This window comes from Balaenoptera musculus, chromosome 2, assembly GCF_009873245.2.
Source record: "Balaenoptera musculus isolate JJ_BM4_2016_0621 chromosome 2, mBalMus1.pri.v3, whole genome shotgun sequence".
Lineage (NCBI taxonomy): Eukaryota > Metazoa > Chordata > Mammalia > Artiodactyla > Balaenopteridae > Balaenoptera > Balaenoptera musculus.
In genome coordinates, this window is record NC_045786.1 from 58049078 (window position 1) to 58066673 (window position 17596).

A 17596-nucleotide genomic window follows, 5' to 3' on the forward strand; every position below is an offset into this window, starting at 1 on the left:
GTACTTTGGAAGAGGGAAGAGAGTTGGGAATAAGAAAGGGGAACTGTGATACCTTGCTCTGCATACTGCTTTACTGTATGCATCTTTTATAATAAGAATGTATTTGTGTACAACTTAATTTACCATCTTTAAAAGTAAAAATAAAAACTACAAGCTGCAGCTTATTAAGAATGGGATAAAAGAAAAGGGAGCTAGAATAATACCCATGGTCACAGGGAGAGCAAGAAAGACCCACTGACAAATTCCTTCTCTTGGGCTCCCCCTACATTCCCCCTCCCTTTTTTTTTAACCTTCATGCAGACCATGACCCATTTCATTGCACATTCTTTCTTCAGACATATCACAATGCACATGATCAGATTACACCTTTCTCTACCCTAAGGATGCCTTCAGCCACCACACAGCCCTTCCCAAATCCCACAAGTAGATAAATTTGGCCTTTCTAAATATTCATCAGTCACCCAAACAAAGCCATCTCTTATGATGGGTTACTAATACAAATGACATTCACACAGTGAGACAGTTCAACATTGTTTTTAAAGAAAAATGATTTTTTTTTTTAAATAGAGTTTTCTCCATAACAAAATCTGAAAATCTGGAAGTGGCATTCTAATAAATTATGACAAAATCTTGAAAGAACAGAGTTGTCTCTGACAAAATGGAAAGCCTGGAGATAGCATTTTCACAGAAATTGTAACAAAATCTTGAAAGAATAAATTTTAGCAAAACTATCACATTAATTCTGAAAGCCAGGATTAGCTATCTAAACAAAGTCTGTTGTACATTTTCAGCACAATGAAATCTAACGCTTCCAAGTAGTGACATCAGATTCCACAGTCTCAATCTTCTCACCTTTCCAAAGGCAGATGCTCCAGCACAGATGTGTGTGTAATTAAACTGCTTCTGAGTTGCCAAAATCAATGGTGTCAGTTCCTCTGAGAATTAAACACATTTGATAAACACATTTCATAGTATTTTATTTATTTCATAAATTCATAAACTTATTTATTTCCACTGGAAAAACTCACCTGGAAGGAGGCCTTTGTACACATCATGCTGAGCCACCAGAACTTTAGCTACACCTGCTACTTTGCAGAGATCTTGTGCCACCTATGAATAAAAGAGTTTTTAATTATCCATCTAACAGAAAAATACTGATAGAGCCACCACTACAATTATCAATAGAGCATAAAATCTTACTGGCCAACTGTAAAAACTGTTCTTATGGGAAAAAGGACTACTTGGGAATAAAAAAATTATTTAACAAAGAAAATCTTAAGCCAATTGATCTTACTGTCCACTGACCTTAAACAAAAATTCCTGCCTTGAAAAAGAGAAGTACTAATTGATAAACCAAAATCAACACAGCTGTCTACTCAAATTTAGTTGTACATTGTGCTCTTTCCTTTCACTCAGTGCAAATGTAAATCCATCATTTTAGAAATGGTGAAAATGAAGCAACAATTAGATTCTTTCTCTCACAATAACAACACAGCCAATACACTTCAGACTCAGGGCTCCTAGAGCGAAAGAACAGGAGTTAACCACACTGGTGTACAGACTACTGCACTTTATCTGGCAATAATAATTTCTGCTGATTCTAAAATCAGTGAGTGAATCTGGGCAATAAAGAAAATCTTATATAACAGTCCACTGTGAACTACTGAGTGTTCCTACTCACTGACATATATTTATCTATGATGAAGCAAAATATTTTGTATTTGAAATCCTCATTTCTTCTGTTTAGAATCAGGATGGGGTTCTGGGAAAGCTTTTTGACCACTCAGACTTCCTGTATACAGAAGGCAATTAGAATTCCTTCTTTTAAATCTCTTTAATTACAGCATAACTGGTTTCTGCTTTAGGAGAAACATGGTAATCATATTATGGTCTACTGTCTTCTTGTTTACCTCCATGCTGATTCACTGAGGAGTAGGCATAAAATGCTGTGCCTCCTGTCGCCTCCCTTGATGGAGGGTAACATTGCAACAATATTCACTGAAGAAAGAATGCAGTGCAAAAGCACCTCTTCTGAATCAAGTGTTCACTGGAAGACAATCTTGTACTATCAAAACCATCTTTTTTTTTTTTTTTTAAAAACCAGCAAAAACTTCAGGCACTACACAGAAGAATCACTTGCTGTTTATGATAGCTACAGAAAACAATATAAAACTGAAATATGCCTAGGCTATTAACAGAGTCTCTATATACAGGTACTGATTGTTTTTCTTTAAGATTAAATGTGACACGACAATAAAACTGTAACTGAAGAAAAGATGATTTGTTTTGATTTTTCTCAAAATAATGTAAATAAAATAGCATCAAATATTTTTTAAGTCATATTAGAATAATTATTTAAAATCACAGCAAAATAAATAATCAAATCCAGAACTAGTACATCTGAAAGTAGGGCAACCAAAAAAATAGGTTAGCTGTATCATCATACATTGTGGTTAATAACTATACAAGATTCAATAGCTGTTAGCAGGATTTTGGTAAAGAAATCCACATAACCCCAAACCTGCTTGAACACATTCTTTTAAGATACCAATTTCACGTAAGAAATTGGACAGAAGCAACACTAACATTCTGAACCTGCATTATATCACATGCTCTGCAACAATGCCATTTAAGAAAAAATAAATCCTCTAAAAAGAAAAAGAAACATTAGGGATTTCTATTAGGGATTTCTTCCTCTGAGGTCCAAGCCCCCAGCTATACAATTTGCAACTCCTGTATAGTGAGAGGGAACAGGCGGCTCAAGCTGGGTAAGCTTAATTGAAGCATAATTTCAACTACACTACAGCCCAGAGGTGCAGACTCTGCAAACCACATTAGAGCTCCTTTCCAGGGGGTTAGTTTACAAAGCTGTCACTGTCTTATTTCAACAACAACCAAAATGAAGAACATCTTTTAGTAGCAGCTATAGTTTAGAAAGCATAATACTTACATTTGAATTCTTACACCAGTTAAAAATTAACACCCATGATACTTTTCCCAGATTTACCACTTACAGGAATTAAAAGCAATTAGCAAGCATATTCATCAATACAAAAAAGGGATCGGCTATTAACCTCTAAGGGGACTCAAATATTATCACTCTACTTGGTACCTGATGGTACATGATGGTGCCAGTGGAACTAAATTAAGTATTCTACCTCATTTCAAAAGATAAAATGCCTGGTGAGCAAACCTTTTAGTTCCTTTTTTCACATGTAGTAACGGTTGTGACATTCAGCATTTAATGAGGATCAGAGACCAGTTTGGGTTACAGTCCTCAGCATAATTCTCTGTCTCCATCTTTCCCTGTCTCTTGATGGAGATTATATTTGCTATGGTTGACCTTAAAAATTTCTCACCTTGTCACATTTGGTTCCAGCTACTAAACAGGAGACTTCACCTCCAAGACGTTTGGCTGCAGTGATGGTGTTTAATGTAATGGGTGCTAGGGTATCATTTGCATGCTCAGCTATTACCAGGGTACTCTGAAATCGTAGCAATGAGGCCTAAAAAGAGAAAGAAAAAAAGGAAAAGAATGTTGTAATACAAACTTTATTTTTACTCTAATTGGTAAGCATGTGTGCTTTAAAGAAAACTGTATGCAATATTCAGTTTTATAAATGTATTTATAAAATACTTGCTCAGTTGCAAAAATTTGGGCTGTGTCTATCACTCTATTACTGATAGTCTTACCTAATAAAAACAGAAAATACAAATTAGTATTCTACTGTTAGAAAAAAATTTTTTTTATTTCCAAGCAACTTTCCCACTAACCTATGTTCAACAACAAACTGATAAATGTATCTAAATTTAAAATCCTTAGAACACATTAACTATCAAACTAGGAATCAACTACTACCAATTACATTCACTTGCAGCAATACTGCTAAACAGTACAGTATACCTAGAAATAATGATTATGAAATCAATTACTAAAGTTCTGTTGCTTCAGGCAAAATGAATTTAATACCAAAATAACTGATAATGTAAATCTGCCTTTAAAATACAATACTACACAGCAATTTTGCTAAAGTTTCAATTGTTCAAATATGCTTCCAAATTCAAAAAAGAAGCTTTTGGACAGTATCTTGGAACCAACTAATATCCACCCATAGCTACTGTGGACTATCAAGAGACCACCAATAGTTCATGGTCATTTGAAATAATTTCAAACACCAGAAACACAAAGATGAACAAGAATGGTCCCTGCACTCAAAGTTTTCAAGGGAAATTAAGACTTGTTCACATACAATTATAAGACAGAATAGTTTTCAATTAATGAAGAGAGCCAAAATGTTGGCAGCTGCAGATCATGAAGCAGAGAATCAAGAGGAAGAATGGAAGGAAGTTTAGGTATTGTCATGTGAAAGGATAAGGAAGCACACCACAGGCATGAGGAAAGGAGAAAATTTTGGAACTATCCTTGTGGAAAATGGCAATGAGAAATGAGAAAAAGAGGCACTGATGATCAAATGTCATGGTTCTGTGGCTTTGAATTCAGCAATAATCTTCAGATCCGGAGTTGGAATGAACAAAGCAGAGTATAAAATGTACCCACAGCTGGAAATTTACAAAGAGGGTATGAATGAAGGGAAGCCAGGTACAGGACTACAATGCTGGTTGCACAACTAAATTGACAAAATACATATTTTTTTGTTTACTGTATTGTATATATCAATTGCTATATTCTTCACCTTTTTGTTAATATATGGGCATATCAGTTCAACTAGTTTCCATAATCATTTGGGTTATTAGTAATTTTTTATTATTATAAACAATGCAGAGACGAGCATCCTCATAGCCAAATCTCTGCACTTATCCTCAACAGATGAGCGTTCCTTTTAGTCCAGTAGGACCTTTTTGACTGAAACTTAGCCAGGTTACTCTACTTGCTCTGCTTCCACGGATGACTAAGTCAGATTCTGTGCAACCTTCAACAAAATAGGGGCCCTTCTTCCCCTAAGCCTCCTACTTCTACCACTGCAACCCCTTCCTTCTCCTCAGCCCTCTAAACCCCCTCTATCCTTGATGAACCTAATCCCAGAGCTGGGGGCCAGAGACTCCAAGGCAAGCCTTCAGGGGCAGAAATGCTTCCAGAGCCACAGAATGAGGATGGAAAGAGGAAGAGGACAGCACTGAAGAATATGCCAGAGGAAGGAATTGCTGCACTGTGTATCAGTGGATGACATTTCTTGTCTTTTTTTCCTCCCTTTCTGCTCAAAGGGAGCAAGAAAAGGGGAGAAAATTAGACTTTTGTTTTTGCCAAATCAAGTCGCTGTTTGTATAACTTTTCCTTTTTTACGATAAAAAAAAAAATTGCCTTCTCACGAGATGTGAAATTCTTTATGGTTAAGGTTAGAAATCTTTATGCACTTCTTAAGATTCTCTTCTTATGACAAATTCCTAGGAGTGTTAGATCAAGAGATAGACACATTTTCAAGGCTTTTAATACTGATTGACGCAAACTGTTCTCCAGAAAAGTTGTAGCAATTCACAACAATTCACAATTCCTGGGATGGCATGAAAGTTCTTAGAAGACAAACACCATGCCTGTTCACTTTTGTATCCCCATAGTCTAGAACAATGTTTTTTCCAATATACATCTGTAGAATTATACGGTACTTGTTTTTTAATCAGAAGAGCACAATATCTTGTAAAGAACTTTGTAATTAGGACCCAATGGCATAATTTATGATTTAAATCACATTTCACAAGAATTGCCAGTAATAAACTATTTATTACCAATATATATCAGACACCATATTTTTGATTATGCTTCACACATCATTTGCCATAAAAATTACGAGCTTTTCATCACCATTTAAAGAATAAATCCAAGATTTGGTGGCAAAAGGCCCATATTTGCTATAAATTATAGTTCTAACATAAGATAAATTAGGTAGTGTCCTAAGGAATTGTCAAGCCTTTTAGAACTTCCAAGGGATCATTGCATATTCTTTCTAAAAGACTATTCAAAATTAAATTTATAAGAATAAACAACAAAAGAATATACATAAGAAACTACTCAGCCCGTCTATCTGATCAATCTTTACTAAGTACTACATATATCATAAGGCACTCCATATTACTTTATCAATTGACTCCTTTATAGTTTTTTTAATACTACGCTTTCTTCTAATTCAATGTTCCATCTTCTATTTCTCAGATACCACCTAAAGAGAAGCTGCAGCATCTAAACATGGTTATGTAGCTTAATTCAGCAATAACAGCTGTGTGTAGCCTACAGCAGAAGAAATTGGTCTGTGACCTTTAAAATGTTATTCCTCAATCCAGAGCCCAGTTTCTTCAACTTCACATTGAAGGAGACAAACTAGATCAATGGTTTTCAAACTATACTCTATGCGGGGAGGCACCTCAGGAACCACCGCATAGAATAAAGTGAGAACCAGGCAGGTAGGGCTGCCAGAATGGTCCCCAGCTTTGCTTTAACCAAATTAACCAAACTAATATTATAGAGCCCTGTACTAAGATAAAATTGTATTTAAAATTCAAGAAACCTCTGTGATGTAGGTACCATTATTATCCTGACTTTACAGATGAGGGAACTGGAGCTTAGTGGCTACATAGCTAAGAAACAGAGCCAGGTTAAAGTCCAGGTAGTTGGACTCCAGATTTGGGGTTTTTAATTACCAGCTCTCATCAAAGCACCATCATTTTTAGCTGTTTTATGTATGGGTCATTCCTGTAATATTTCACTTAGCAAATATTCTCTTGTTTAAAAAAAAATAGCACTGGTCAAAAAGAAACAAAAAGATGATATCAAAGGCCTCTTTTCCAGCTCTAAAAATTCTGTAACCCTAAAATCCTATTTTAAATAGAAGTGGTATAGAATATCACAAAAGATACAAAAAATACAGGTCCCATTACTGAAAAGGTTTTTAAATGAAGGTCATTTTATTATCTTATGACCCATTCATTGCATCTGTAGACTTTAGGGCCCTCTTTTTAATGGGGAAAAAAGGAGCCAAATCTTAAACATTTAAAGGTAACTATTGAAATCAGTAAGGTAGCTGCTCAGAAAAGAATCTCAATCTCTTCAAAACACTGCTACTTAAATTAAAATTAATTCATGCAGACCAGTGCCACCATAAATTCTTGGTCATCAACCTTATCTGGGCCCTCCGCCTGGCAATGTTACTGTGACATCCTTGTTGGCACTCTCACTCACTCTCCACAGCAACTATTTCCAATATCCCCTTCCGACGTTTTTCAAACTGCCAACACAGTCTGCTCCTTACTCTCAGAAGAAAGCCTCACTTCTTACTTCGCAATGAAAACTGAAGCCATCAGAAGAGAACTGCTTCCCCTTCCTGATATCCAACATAGAAATTCCCGCCCCTGCTCTATCACAGTAGAAGCTGCTGCAGGTCCTTCCTCCTGGATCTGATCCCTTCATCTGGACTCTGGATTCCATCCTCTCAAATCTAGTCAAACACTTCATTCTGTAATCACCTCTCAGTAACGTTTCCAACCTCTCCCACCTCTCCCTTTTCCTGGGCTCCTTCCCATCAACTTTAAAACATGTTTGAAGCTCTCCCAATTTTAATGAATCCCAAAATTAAAAATCCATTACCCCACCTTTCACTCCAGCTAATTCCTCATCTCCCATACACACCTCAACTACTGTACTTGTATCCTGGCTTCTGCACTCACCAAAATTACCAACAAATACTTTTCATGCTTACTTCTTCTCTCAAAATGTTTGAAATTACTGACTAGTCCATTCTTACTTCCATAGCTTAATTTATAATTTATCATCTATATAAAAACGACAGATATATAGACAGAGATAGAGGTATCAAATCTCTCTCCTAAGTGCTAGACCTATATAATTAGGTTACACCTGCATATCCAATTGCTTAACTTGTCTCATCAATCACTCACCAACTCAGCAAATCCAAATCTTAACTCATCTTTCCCTTGATCCTCCAGCCCCCTCCCATACTGCTTCTCTGGAGTTCTTCAGGGGATGCACCACTCCCTAACAAGTTGCCCAAACCATGATCTGCGAGTCATATCTGGGTTTTTTCCTCAACTCTCACAGCCAATCAACCACTAAAGCTGTAACAATTCTTCCTTCTAAATATAGTATCTCCTAAGTCCACTCACTCCTCTCCATCTTTAATTCCACTACCTAGTGCAGGCCATTAACCCTCTCTTATTACTCCAACTGACTCCCAAACCAACTTTGCTCCCCTCCAATCCATTTCTCTCAGTGATCTTTCAATAATACAAATCCAACATGTTATTCTCCTGCTCAAACAAGTCAATTGCTTCCTGCCTCCTTAGGATGTGGTAAACTAGACTCCTTAGATTGGCTTGCCAGGCATTTATTCTATGGCCTGATCTACCTCCCTAGCCATATGTCTTGAACTTGCCCTGCTCTCTCTGACCTTTAGCCTGTCCTCACATTGTTCCCTCTGCCTTACGGACCTCTTCCCTTATTACCAGATTAGCTTCCAGTTAATCACCCTTAGGTTTTCTGCTTAAATGCCAACCCCTCCAAGAAACTTTAGTACAGTGCTGTGGTAAAGAGTACAGGCTCTAGAGCTCCCCTGCCTGTTCTTGTTTTTTTGTTTTTGTTTTTAAATTTTCTGGCTGCACTGTGCGGCCTGCAGGATCTTAGTTCCCCAACCAGTGATAGATCCCGGGTCCCGGCAGTAAAAGTGCAGAGTCCGATCCACTGGACAGCCAGGGAATTCCTGCCTGGGTTTAAATCCCACCTCCACCATTACTTCTTGGTGCCTCAATTCCCAGATCATAAAATGTAGATGATGATAACAACAGTAATAATCTCAGAGTTGTTGAGAGGATTAAATTAGTAATTGTAAAATAAAGCTCTTGGGATAGTTCCTGGAACATAATAAATGCTCAATAAACATTCGCATGAAAGCTTCCGTGGATCTCCTCCAACTGGTTAACTTTCCTAGCACCAACACAGTACCCTGAATCGACTTCATTACAGCACTTGACTACACACACCTGATTACTTTGTCTTCCCTTCTTGATTTTGAGTACAGAGGTCATGTCTGGTTTTCTTACCACTACAACCCCAGCTTCTACTTCAATGTCTAGCACAGAGTAGATGTCTAATAAATGAGTTGAACATTGCTTCTAAAAACTTCTTCATCAATAGGATAACAAGCCACAGACTGGGAGAAAATATTCGCAAAAAAAATATCTGATAAAGGACTGTTACCTAAAATACACAAAGAACTCTTAAAACTCAACAATAAGAAACTGATTTAAATATGGGCAAAAGTTCTGAATAGACACCTCACCAAAGAAAATATACAGACGGTAAATAAGCACACGTAAAGATGCTCTACATCATATGTCATTAGGGAACTGCAAATTAAAACAAGAATGAGATACCACTACACACCTATTAGAATGGTGAAAATCCAAAACACTGACAACACCAAATGTTGGTGAGGATATGAAGTAATGGGAACTCTGGTGTAAATTCAAAATGGTACAGCCACTTTGGAAGACAGTTTGGCGTTTTCTCATAAAACTAAACATACTCTTGCCATACAATCCAGCAGTCACACTCTTTGGCATTTATCCAAATGAGCTGAAAACTTACAACCACACAACGGGACTTCCCTGGTGGTCCAGCGGTTAAGACTCTGGACTTCCACTGTAGGGGGGCGGGTTCCATCCCTGGTCAGGGAACTAAGATCCCACATGCATGCCGCAACTAAAAGTTCTCATACCACAACTAAGGAGTCCGCAAGCCGCAACTAAGGAGCCTGCCTGCCGCAACTAAGGAGCCCTCGAGTCGCAACTAAGAAGCCCATCAGCCACAACTAAGGTCCAGTGCAACCTAATTAATTAAAAAAAAAAAAGTCCTTCAGTAGGTGAATGGATAAACTGTGGTACCACTCAGCAAATGGAGTACTAGTCAATGCTCTAAAAAAAAAAAAAGAGCTATCAGACCATGAAAAGGCAAGGAGGAACTGTAAATGCATATTACTAAGTGAAAGAAGACAGTCTGAAAACGCTATATACTATATGGTTTGACCAATGTGACATGCTGGAAAGGAAGAGCTATGGAGACAGGAAAAAGATCAGTAGTTGCCAGAGGTTGGCAGGGAAAGGGCAGAGCACAGAGGATTTTAGGGCAATGAAACTATTCTGTATACTATAACAGTGGATAGTTACCACTGTACATTTGTCAAAACCCACAGAATGTATAACACCAAGAGTGAACACTAACATAAACTATGGATTTTGGATGATAATGATGTGTCACTGTAGGTTCTTCAATTGTAACAAATGTACCACTCTGGTGCAGGACGTTGATAGTGAGGGAGGGAAGAAGGGGTAATATGGGAATGCTCTGTACTTTCTGCTCAATTTTGCTATGAACTTAAAACTGCTCCAAAAAATAAAGTCTATTTTAAAAAAATCTTCTGTTGCTTTAAAAACATCCTTTTAAACTTCTACTTTATACACTGAGCTATAAAAAAACAATTTTAAGACTCTAGATTAGTTACTCCTCAAGGTTATTCATTTGAACCACAGAAAATGATGCGAATAACTGTTTTCTTGATTCTCCTGAGAATGAACATAGCTAGGACCATTCCAGATTCACAGGTAAGAAGTTATTTCATTACATACAGTGAATGCTTAAGGATTATAAATGTTTGTTGCCACCTTACACTCATATCTTCCTTTTGTGTGTGTGGGTGTGCAAGAAGTTTATTGGGGAGTACTCTTGAGAACGACACTCAGGAGGCATCAAGGAAATAGAACTGGGCAGTGAAGAAGCTGAACTGCAATATTGCAGTGCAGTCACTACAAAGCTCTCGGCTGATCTCACAAGGAACCCTGGAACTAGGATGGCCCTTCAGAGTTGTCCAGAACTGAAGCAAGGGGGCCACAGACTTTGGGTGTTTTTTTGTTTTTTTTAAGAATAATCAAACTAACATGACTGATGCGTTCTTTTATTTCTAATTCAACCCTGGAAATAACGCCACGTTTTAAAAAAAAGCAAGATATGATCAAATAAGAAGACATACAATATGTACAAAATTAAAACAATGGTAAACAGGTGATTTAAGATAGCCAAAACTGGGCTTCCCTGGTGGCGCAGTGGTTGAGAATCTGCCTGCCAATGCAGGGGACACAGTTCGAGCCCTGGTCTGGCAAGATCCCACATGCCGCGGAGCAACTAGGCCCGTGAGCCACAACTACTGAGCCTGCGCGTCTGGAGCTTGTGCTCCGCAACAAGAGAGGCCACAACAGTGAGAGGCCCCCACTTGCCGCAACTAGAGAAAGCCCTCGCACAGAAACGAAGACCCAACACAGCCATAAATAAATAAATAAATAAATAAATAAGATAGCCAAAACTCAAAAATGAAGTGGCCTTTTAATCTAAAGAAAATCCTTCACCCTTACTATTACTTCATCAGCCAGTAACAACAGTGGTAAAGCACCTTAGTTTACAAAGTAATTTCACAGGTTTCTCTAGCCCCCTAACTAGATTAATCCTCTCCCCAATTACATATTCCCCAAACACCCTATACACCTTTCTGTCACAATGATCACACTTAAAATAATGTGTTCAATATTTGTCTCTCCCAGTCTGTTTGCACCACGTGGGCAGGGACTAGGTCTGTCTCATTCTCCACTGTGAACTCGGTATCTATCTTTGAGTGTGACACATAGTGGGCATTCAATGAATGTTTAGCGACTAACTGAAAAGTTTCCCCCCAAATGATCAAAAACTAAAAAAGCAACTGTTTTTCTCTCATTGATAACTTAATTATCTAAGCAGTTAATATGTGTATCTACCAAGAACAGTACACAAACTTGCTAAATCACTAAAGAAATACCCCATCATACTTCTAGAGAAAGTTATCTAGACTACTAACTAGACTGTTCCAAACAGTAAAATGTGAAGTTTTCTTCTGCATACCAGCCACATACCCTTGTTAAGTTTACTGGCCTTAATGAGACAGTATTCTTCTTGAAGATAGGGTTAAAGGGGTCATCATCCTCTCTCCACCCTTTCAGAGCCAGACTTTTTTTTTTTTTTAAATCATTTATTTATTCATTCATTTTTGGCTGCATTGGGTCTTCGTTGCTGTGCGTGGGCTTTCTCTAGTTGCGGCGAGCGGGGGCTACTCTTCGTTGCAGTGCGCGGGCTTCTCATTGCGGTGGCTTCTCTTGTTGTGGAGCACGGGCTCTAGGCGCACGGGCTTCAGTAGTTGTGGCACGTGGGCTCAGTAGTTGTGGCTCGCGGGCTCTAGAGCGCAGGCTCAGTAGTTGTGGTGCACGGGCTTCGTTGCTCCGCGGCATGTGGGATCTTCCCGGACCAGGGCTCGAACCCGTGTCCCCTGCACTGGCAGGCGGATTCTTAACCACTGCGCCACCAGGGAAGTCCCAGAGCCAGACTTCTTGAAAACAACGTCCTTAAGCATAAACTCTGCTGCCTCACCTCACTCTTTCTCCTTTACTCACAGCAAACCAGCTTTCACTTCCACTACAACGCTGAATCCAGTCTCTTCAAAGTCACCAACAACCTGGGATAGCTAAGTCCAGTGAACACATTTTGGTCCTTCTCTTATTCAACCTTAACAGTTTTGACACTGTTTTTGCTTTTCAGTGTTTTTAGGAGCAACAAAGGAGATTCACTGCTCAGGCGCTCCTGCTGTGCCTTTAACTGTATGTTCAGGTAGTAAACTACCATAGGTGTTAGAAGGAAAGAAAAAGTTGGACTCTAACTTCCTATAGTACAAACCCACTCAAAACCTAAAGTAGTAAGAATAAATTTAATCTACCTCCCCCACCTTTGAAAACTAAGTGGGGTAATGGTAAGGGGCTGGGGGCTGGGGGTCATTTTGCTTAACTCAAAAATTAAAAAGCAGGAGAAAACTATAAAATCTTTCCAACTTCTACTAAAAAAGATAAATAATATATAATTAAAGTTACCCATCCCTATTTTAACATATATTTTGTAATTTAAAAATGTATATTACATTTCTGTACTTTAACCTCCTTAGTAATAAAATATGGTAGCTTTTAATCATGACTAAAAATGTCATATGACATTGATTATATTATTAAAAACACAGTCAATTTACTTCACTTTAAAAACAGACAATACCCTTAAGTAGACACGTTGGCAGGAAGCATAATTTTACAGAATTCCCCTTATGCAATAAATCTTTTAGTACCACATCAAACTTGGCTTTCTTCTTTCAAAAGAAATTAAAATTTGCATGTGAATTACAGAGTTCAATCTCATTCATCAATGATAGACCGTGGACTCTGAAAAATGTCATGTTCCTTCATACCAGTTTCATAGCTTCTGAATCAAGGTAGATATGCCTCCTGTCTGGCAATGAGTATAGTAACAGGAAGACTCAAATAACCTTGAAAAGTGTTGCTTCACTCTCCATGTAAAACATCTCTTTGGTATCTTAGTCAACAAATCAATTTCAAATGCAAATGAGTAAAATAATACTAATAATTCAAATCAATATCCCTGCAAGAATGTTAACTACCTATTTTCCTCTTATTGTGTTCCCCAGCTCTTTATTTTAGATGGAAAACACTTTCATTAACAGATAACATTGAAGACCACCCCGCCCAACCAAGAGATGAAGGACTTTGCTCAAGGCCACAAATAAATCAAAATGAAAATGGAATTTAGATACCAAATGCCAGTCATTTAACTTACATTCTAACAGTTTAAGGTATCTCTTTTTTTTTCACTAGTTGCTATAAATTTACCATCTTAACCATTTTTAAATGTACAGTTTAATAGTGTTAGCTATATTCACATTGATGTTAACAGTTTAATCTTTTTAATCTTTTAATAGATAAATCTATTATTAAAAATATGGTTTTGTAGAAACATATCTGCCTAAATTTACTCATGGTTAGCTATAGAACAATTTATTTAAATTGCAAGAGTGGGGATTCAGATAACTCATTTTGACTTTACGGTATCATAAATATAAGTAAACAGGAGCCAGACTGAAGGGACTTGCACTTTAGAAATCTGGGACAACTTGAGCACCAAAACATTTAAGAGTAGTAATGGATGAAGTAACCTACTGAATGAAGTAAGGATCCATGAGTCCATAAATAAATACATCAATAAGCAAGAAGGAAATGTTCTTTCTTATAATAATACAAAGCTAATAAAAGTAGAAGGAATGGACTTCCTTGGTGGTGCAGTGGTTAAGAATCCGCCTGCTAATGCCGGGGACACGGGTTCGAGCCCTGGTCTAGGAAGATCCCACATGCCGTGGAGCAACTAAGCCCGTGCGCCACAACTACTGAGACTGCGCTCTAGAGCCCGCGAGCCACAACTACTGAGCCCACGTGCCACAACTACTGAAGCCCACACGCCTAGAGCCCAAGCTCTGCAACGAGAAGCCACGGCAATGAGGAGCCCACGCACTGAGGAGTCCACGCACGGCAACGAAGAGTAGCCCCCGCTCACCACAACTAGAAAAAGCCCGTGCGCAGCAACGAAGACCCAACGCAGCCAAAAATAAAATATAATTAATTAATTAATTTTTTAAAAAAGTAGAAGGAATGATGAAATTAGAAAAATCACTATTTTACATCGCAGTACTCATTTCTCAGGCAAGAATCATCAACAGATAAGACTAATGGGTGAAAGTCTGATGAGAAACAGAAGAGTTACATAGTCTCAATGTACCTCTCCACAAATTAGTTAAAAATCAGGAAGCGATGAGTAGTAATTTGATAGTGGAGAAACCTGCTGAACACTCTAGCCAAGTAATTAACATCACCAATAATGGGGTAAACCAACACTATGAGCCTCCTAATATGATGCACTGAGAACACAGTACCACTTCTGTGATACTCCTGCCAGTACATAACCTGAAACTAATCAGAGGAAACACCAGACAAACCTAAATCGGGGGACAGTCAACAAAATAGAAGGCCTGTACTCTTCAAAAATGTCAATGCCATCAAAGCCAAAGAAAGGCTGAGGAGTTTTCTAACAAAGACTGAAGAGACATGAGAACTAAATGCAAGGCATGATCCCAGACTATCCTAGACCAGAATAAGAAATACTGCTACAGATGCAAACTATTACATACAGAATGGATAAACAACAAGGTCCTTATAGTAGAGCACAGGGAACTGTATTCAATATCCTGAGATAAACCATAATGGAAAAGAATATAAAAAATAATGTGTACACACACACGTATATAAATGAATCACTTTGCTGTACAGCAGAAATTAACACACTGTAAATCAACTATACTTCAACTAAAAAACCATAAAAAAATACTGCTACAAATGAGTAACAAGACAATTGGTAATACTTGAATAATATCTACAGATAATAGTATTGTATCATTGTTAAACTTGCTGATTTTGCCAATTATCCTGTGATAATGAAAGATGAACCTCCTTGTTCATAGAAAATATACTGAATTATTTAGGAGTAAAAAGCATGTCTGCAACATACATATTATATCAGAAAAATAATATGTATATATGAGGAGAGAGAAAGCAAATGCGCCAAACTGTTAATAGCCGGTGAAACTCAGCAAAGGGTTTTGAGAATTCTTTGTACTATTCTTGCAACTTTTCTGTAAGCTTGAAATTTCTAAATTTTTAAAGTTAAATATGTATGTGTATTTATGTATCCATTTTACAAGTGTTCCCGCCATTTTCCTATACCCTTGAAATTCAAATCTCTCAAATGTTCTTAATGACTTTAGAGGAGCTACTCTACTTAGCATGACTTCAAATTCTGAAAATAAAGTCAAGGTCAAAGTCTTTGGCAAACCACAGTAAAGATTTGGAAATACTGCCTATGTATATTGGCAGTGTTTATAATGACTTAAGCTAGTCGTTCCATTTTTTTCTGTTAGTGCTACAAAATAACTGAGTCCTAAACTCCCCCTCCACAACTATTTCACTTATGCCAGACTTCTAACCTGTCCACATAACTACCTTCCAATTACTGTATAGGTAAGAATCTGGCTCTGATACCTGGAACTTTCCCAAATTCATTTAACTTGTTTATGTCTGAGTCATCTGAGGAAAATTTCTGGGGGAGACTGAATACTGACCAGAAGGATGTGGGTTTGAACTTTGAGTGTATTGGGGGGGGCGGGGCGGGGTTGGGATTTTTTTTTTTTAAGGGAACAAGAATACATAAGAAAAGGGCCTACAGATATCTAGAAAGACTGCCAACTATGTTTCAGGGAGAAAATCCCAGCGTTGGTACGAAAACATGCATGCACAAGAAAAACTGTAGAAAAAGTACAAAACGTCAGGAAAAGTTTCTGACCCAAGTTTAGCAATCTTGTCACTTAACCATCAGAATATCTACAGAATCTACAATATAAATTGTTACTTGACTTGTAATTGGTCAATCTCCAAATACTACTGTCCCATAGCATTAGGACAAACACATATTTTCTATCAGTCTCACAATAGCAAAATGTGGTAAACTCATGATTTGTAACTAATGAAAGCATCAAAAACTTACCGCTACCAATAATCGTTCCCTAGCTATTTAACCAGCAATCTGCTGGTTTAAAAGCAGGTCAGCTTGCAGTAAAAAGACGCCTGCCTTTCAAAATTGGCTACAGCTGTCAGTACAATCACCTAAACGCAGCACTGCCCCATTAGCCAGAGAGCAGAGCAAGTTTCCAAAACCCCATCGACCCTCGCTCGCCCCAGCACTTGACAGTGAGTGAATTCGAAGAGCCGCAATGCACCCAGGGAAAATGTTTAATTCTTCCAGAAACGTCACCCTCCAAGCTGAATTCAGGTTTTAAACTTTTTCCAAGAGGACATCCCGGCGGCGACATTTTCCTCCCTCGGGTAAAGATTCCCCGGGGACTCAGCTGCTCGCTCCCCGCCAAAGGTGGAGAAACTGGCGGCCTGTCAGTGCTGGAGGGTGGAAGAGGGGCTGGGAACAGAACGGGGAGGAGGAGGGGCAGCGGGAGCGCAGATTCAGTACTCTGACCTCTGACCTCGACCCCCACCTGGCGGCCCGGAAGGAGGCAAGGGCAGACCCCAGAACTTTGAGCCCGAGCCCTAGGCCGGGCTGGGCCTGCCAGCGCGAGGGCCAGTCAGGTCTGGGGGTGGCGGTGACCTTCGCCCAGACCTTCACAGGGACAGCAGATCGAGGCTGGACCGTCACCGGGCTCGACCCTTCCCGCCCGGACTCACCGCCCGCCGGAGCCGCCCAGGAGCCACAGCTCGGAACATGGTCACTGCACCCGTTAGCGTCACACTAGCCGAGAGCGTACCCAACTGCACAGCCTCCGCGAGTCACCGTAACGCTCGCGAGACTCAGGAACGAGAGCGAACGCCCCGGCGAGGAGAGCGAGCTCCCGGTTTCTGCCTGTCCATTGGGCGGTCGCGCAGCCAATGGGGACGGCGGAAAGTTAGGGGCTGGACTTGGGAGTGGGGCAAAGGTGAGGCTGTTAACTAGGAAACGTAGGGTGAAGCCAGGCTAAAGAAAGGCCGGACATATATACTCTACCAAACGTAAAATAGATAGCTAGTGGGAAGCAACCGCATAGCACAGGGAGATTAGCTCGGTGCTTTG

General features: G+C 38.9%; 1 protein-coding gene across 1 annotated transcript in view; it reads right to left on the bottom strand.

Annotated features, from left to right (window-relative positions):
• The window catches only part of ETFA (electron transfer flavoprotein subunit alpha), an 85358-nt gene extending 67987 nt beyond the window's left edge, over positions 1–17371 (bottom strand). The window contains exons 1-4 of the mRNA XM_036842387.1: positions 17215–17371; positions 3360–3506; positions 1029–1110; positions 853–935 (exon numbers count right to left, since the gene is read on the bottom strand). Coding sequence (XP_036698282.1) covers positions 853–935; positions 1029–1110; positions 3360–3506; positions 17215–17253 — 351 coding nt within the window. The 5' untranslated portion in view covers positions 17254–17371. The remainder of the gene's footprint in view (positions 1–852; positions 936–1028; positions 1111–3359; positions 3507–17214) is intronic.
• Between the last annotated feature and the right edge of the window lie 225 nt (positions 17372–17596).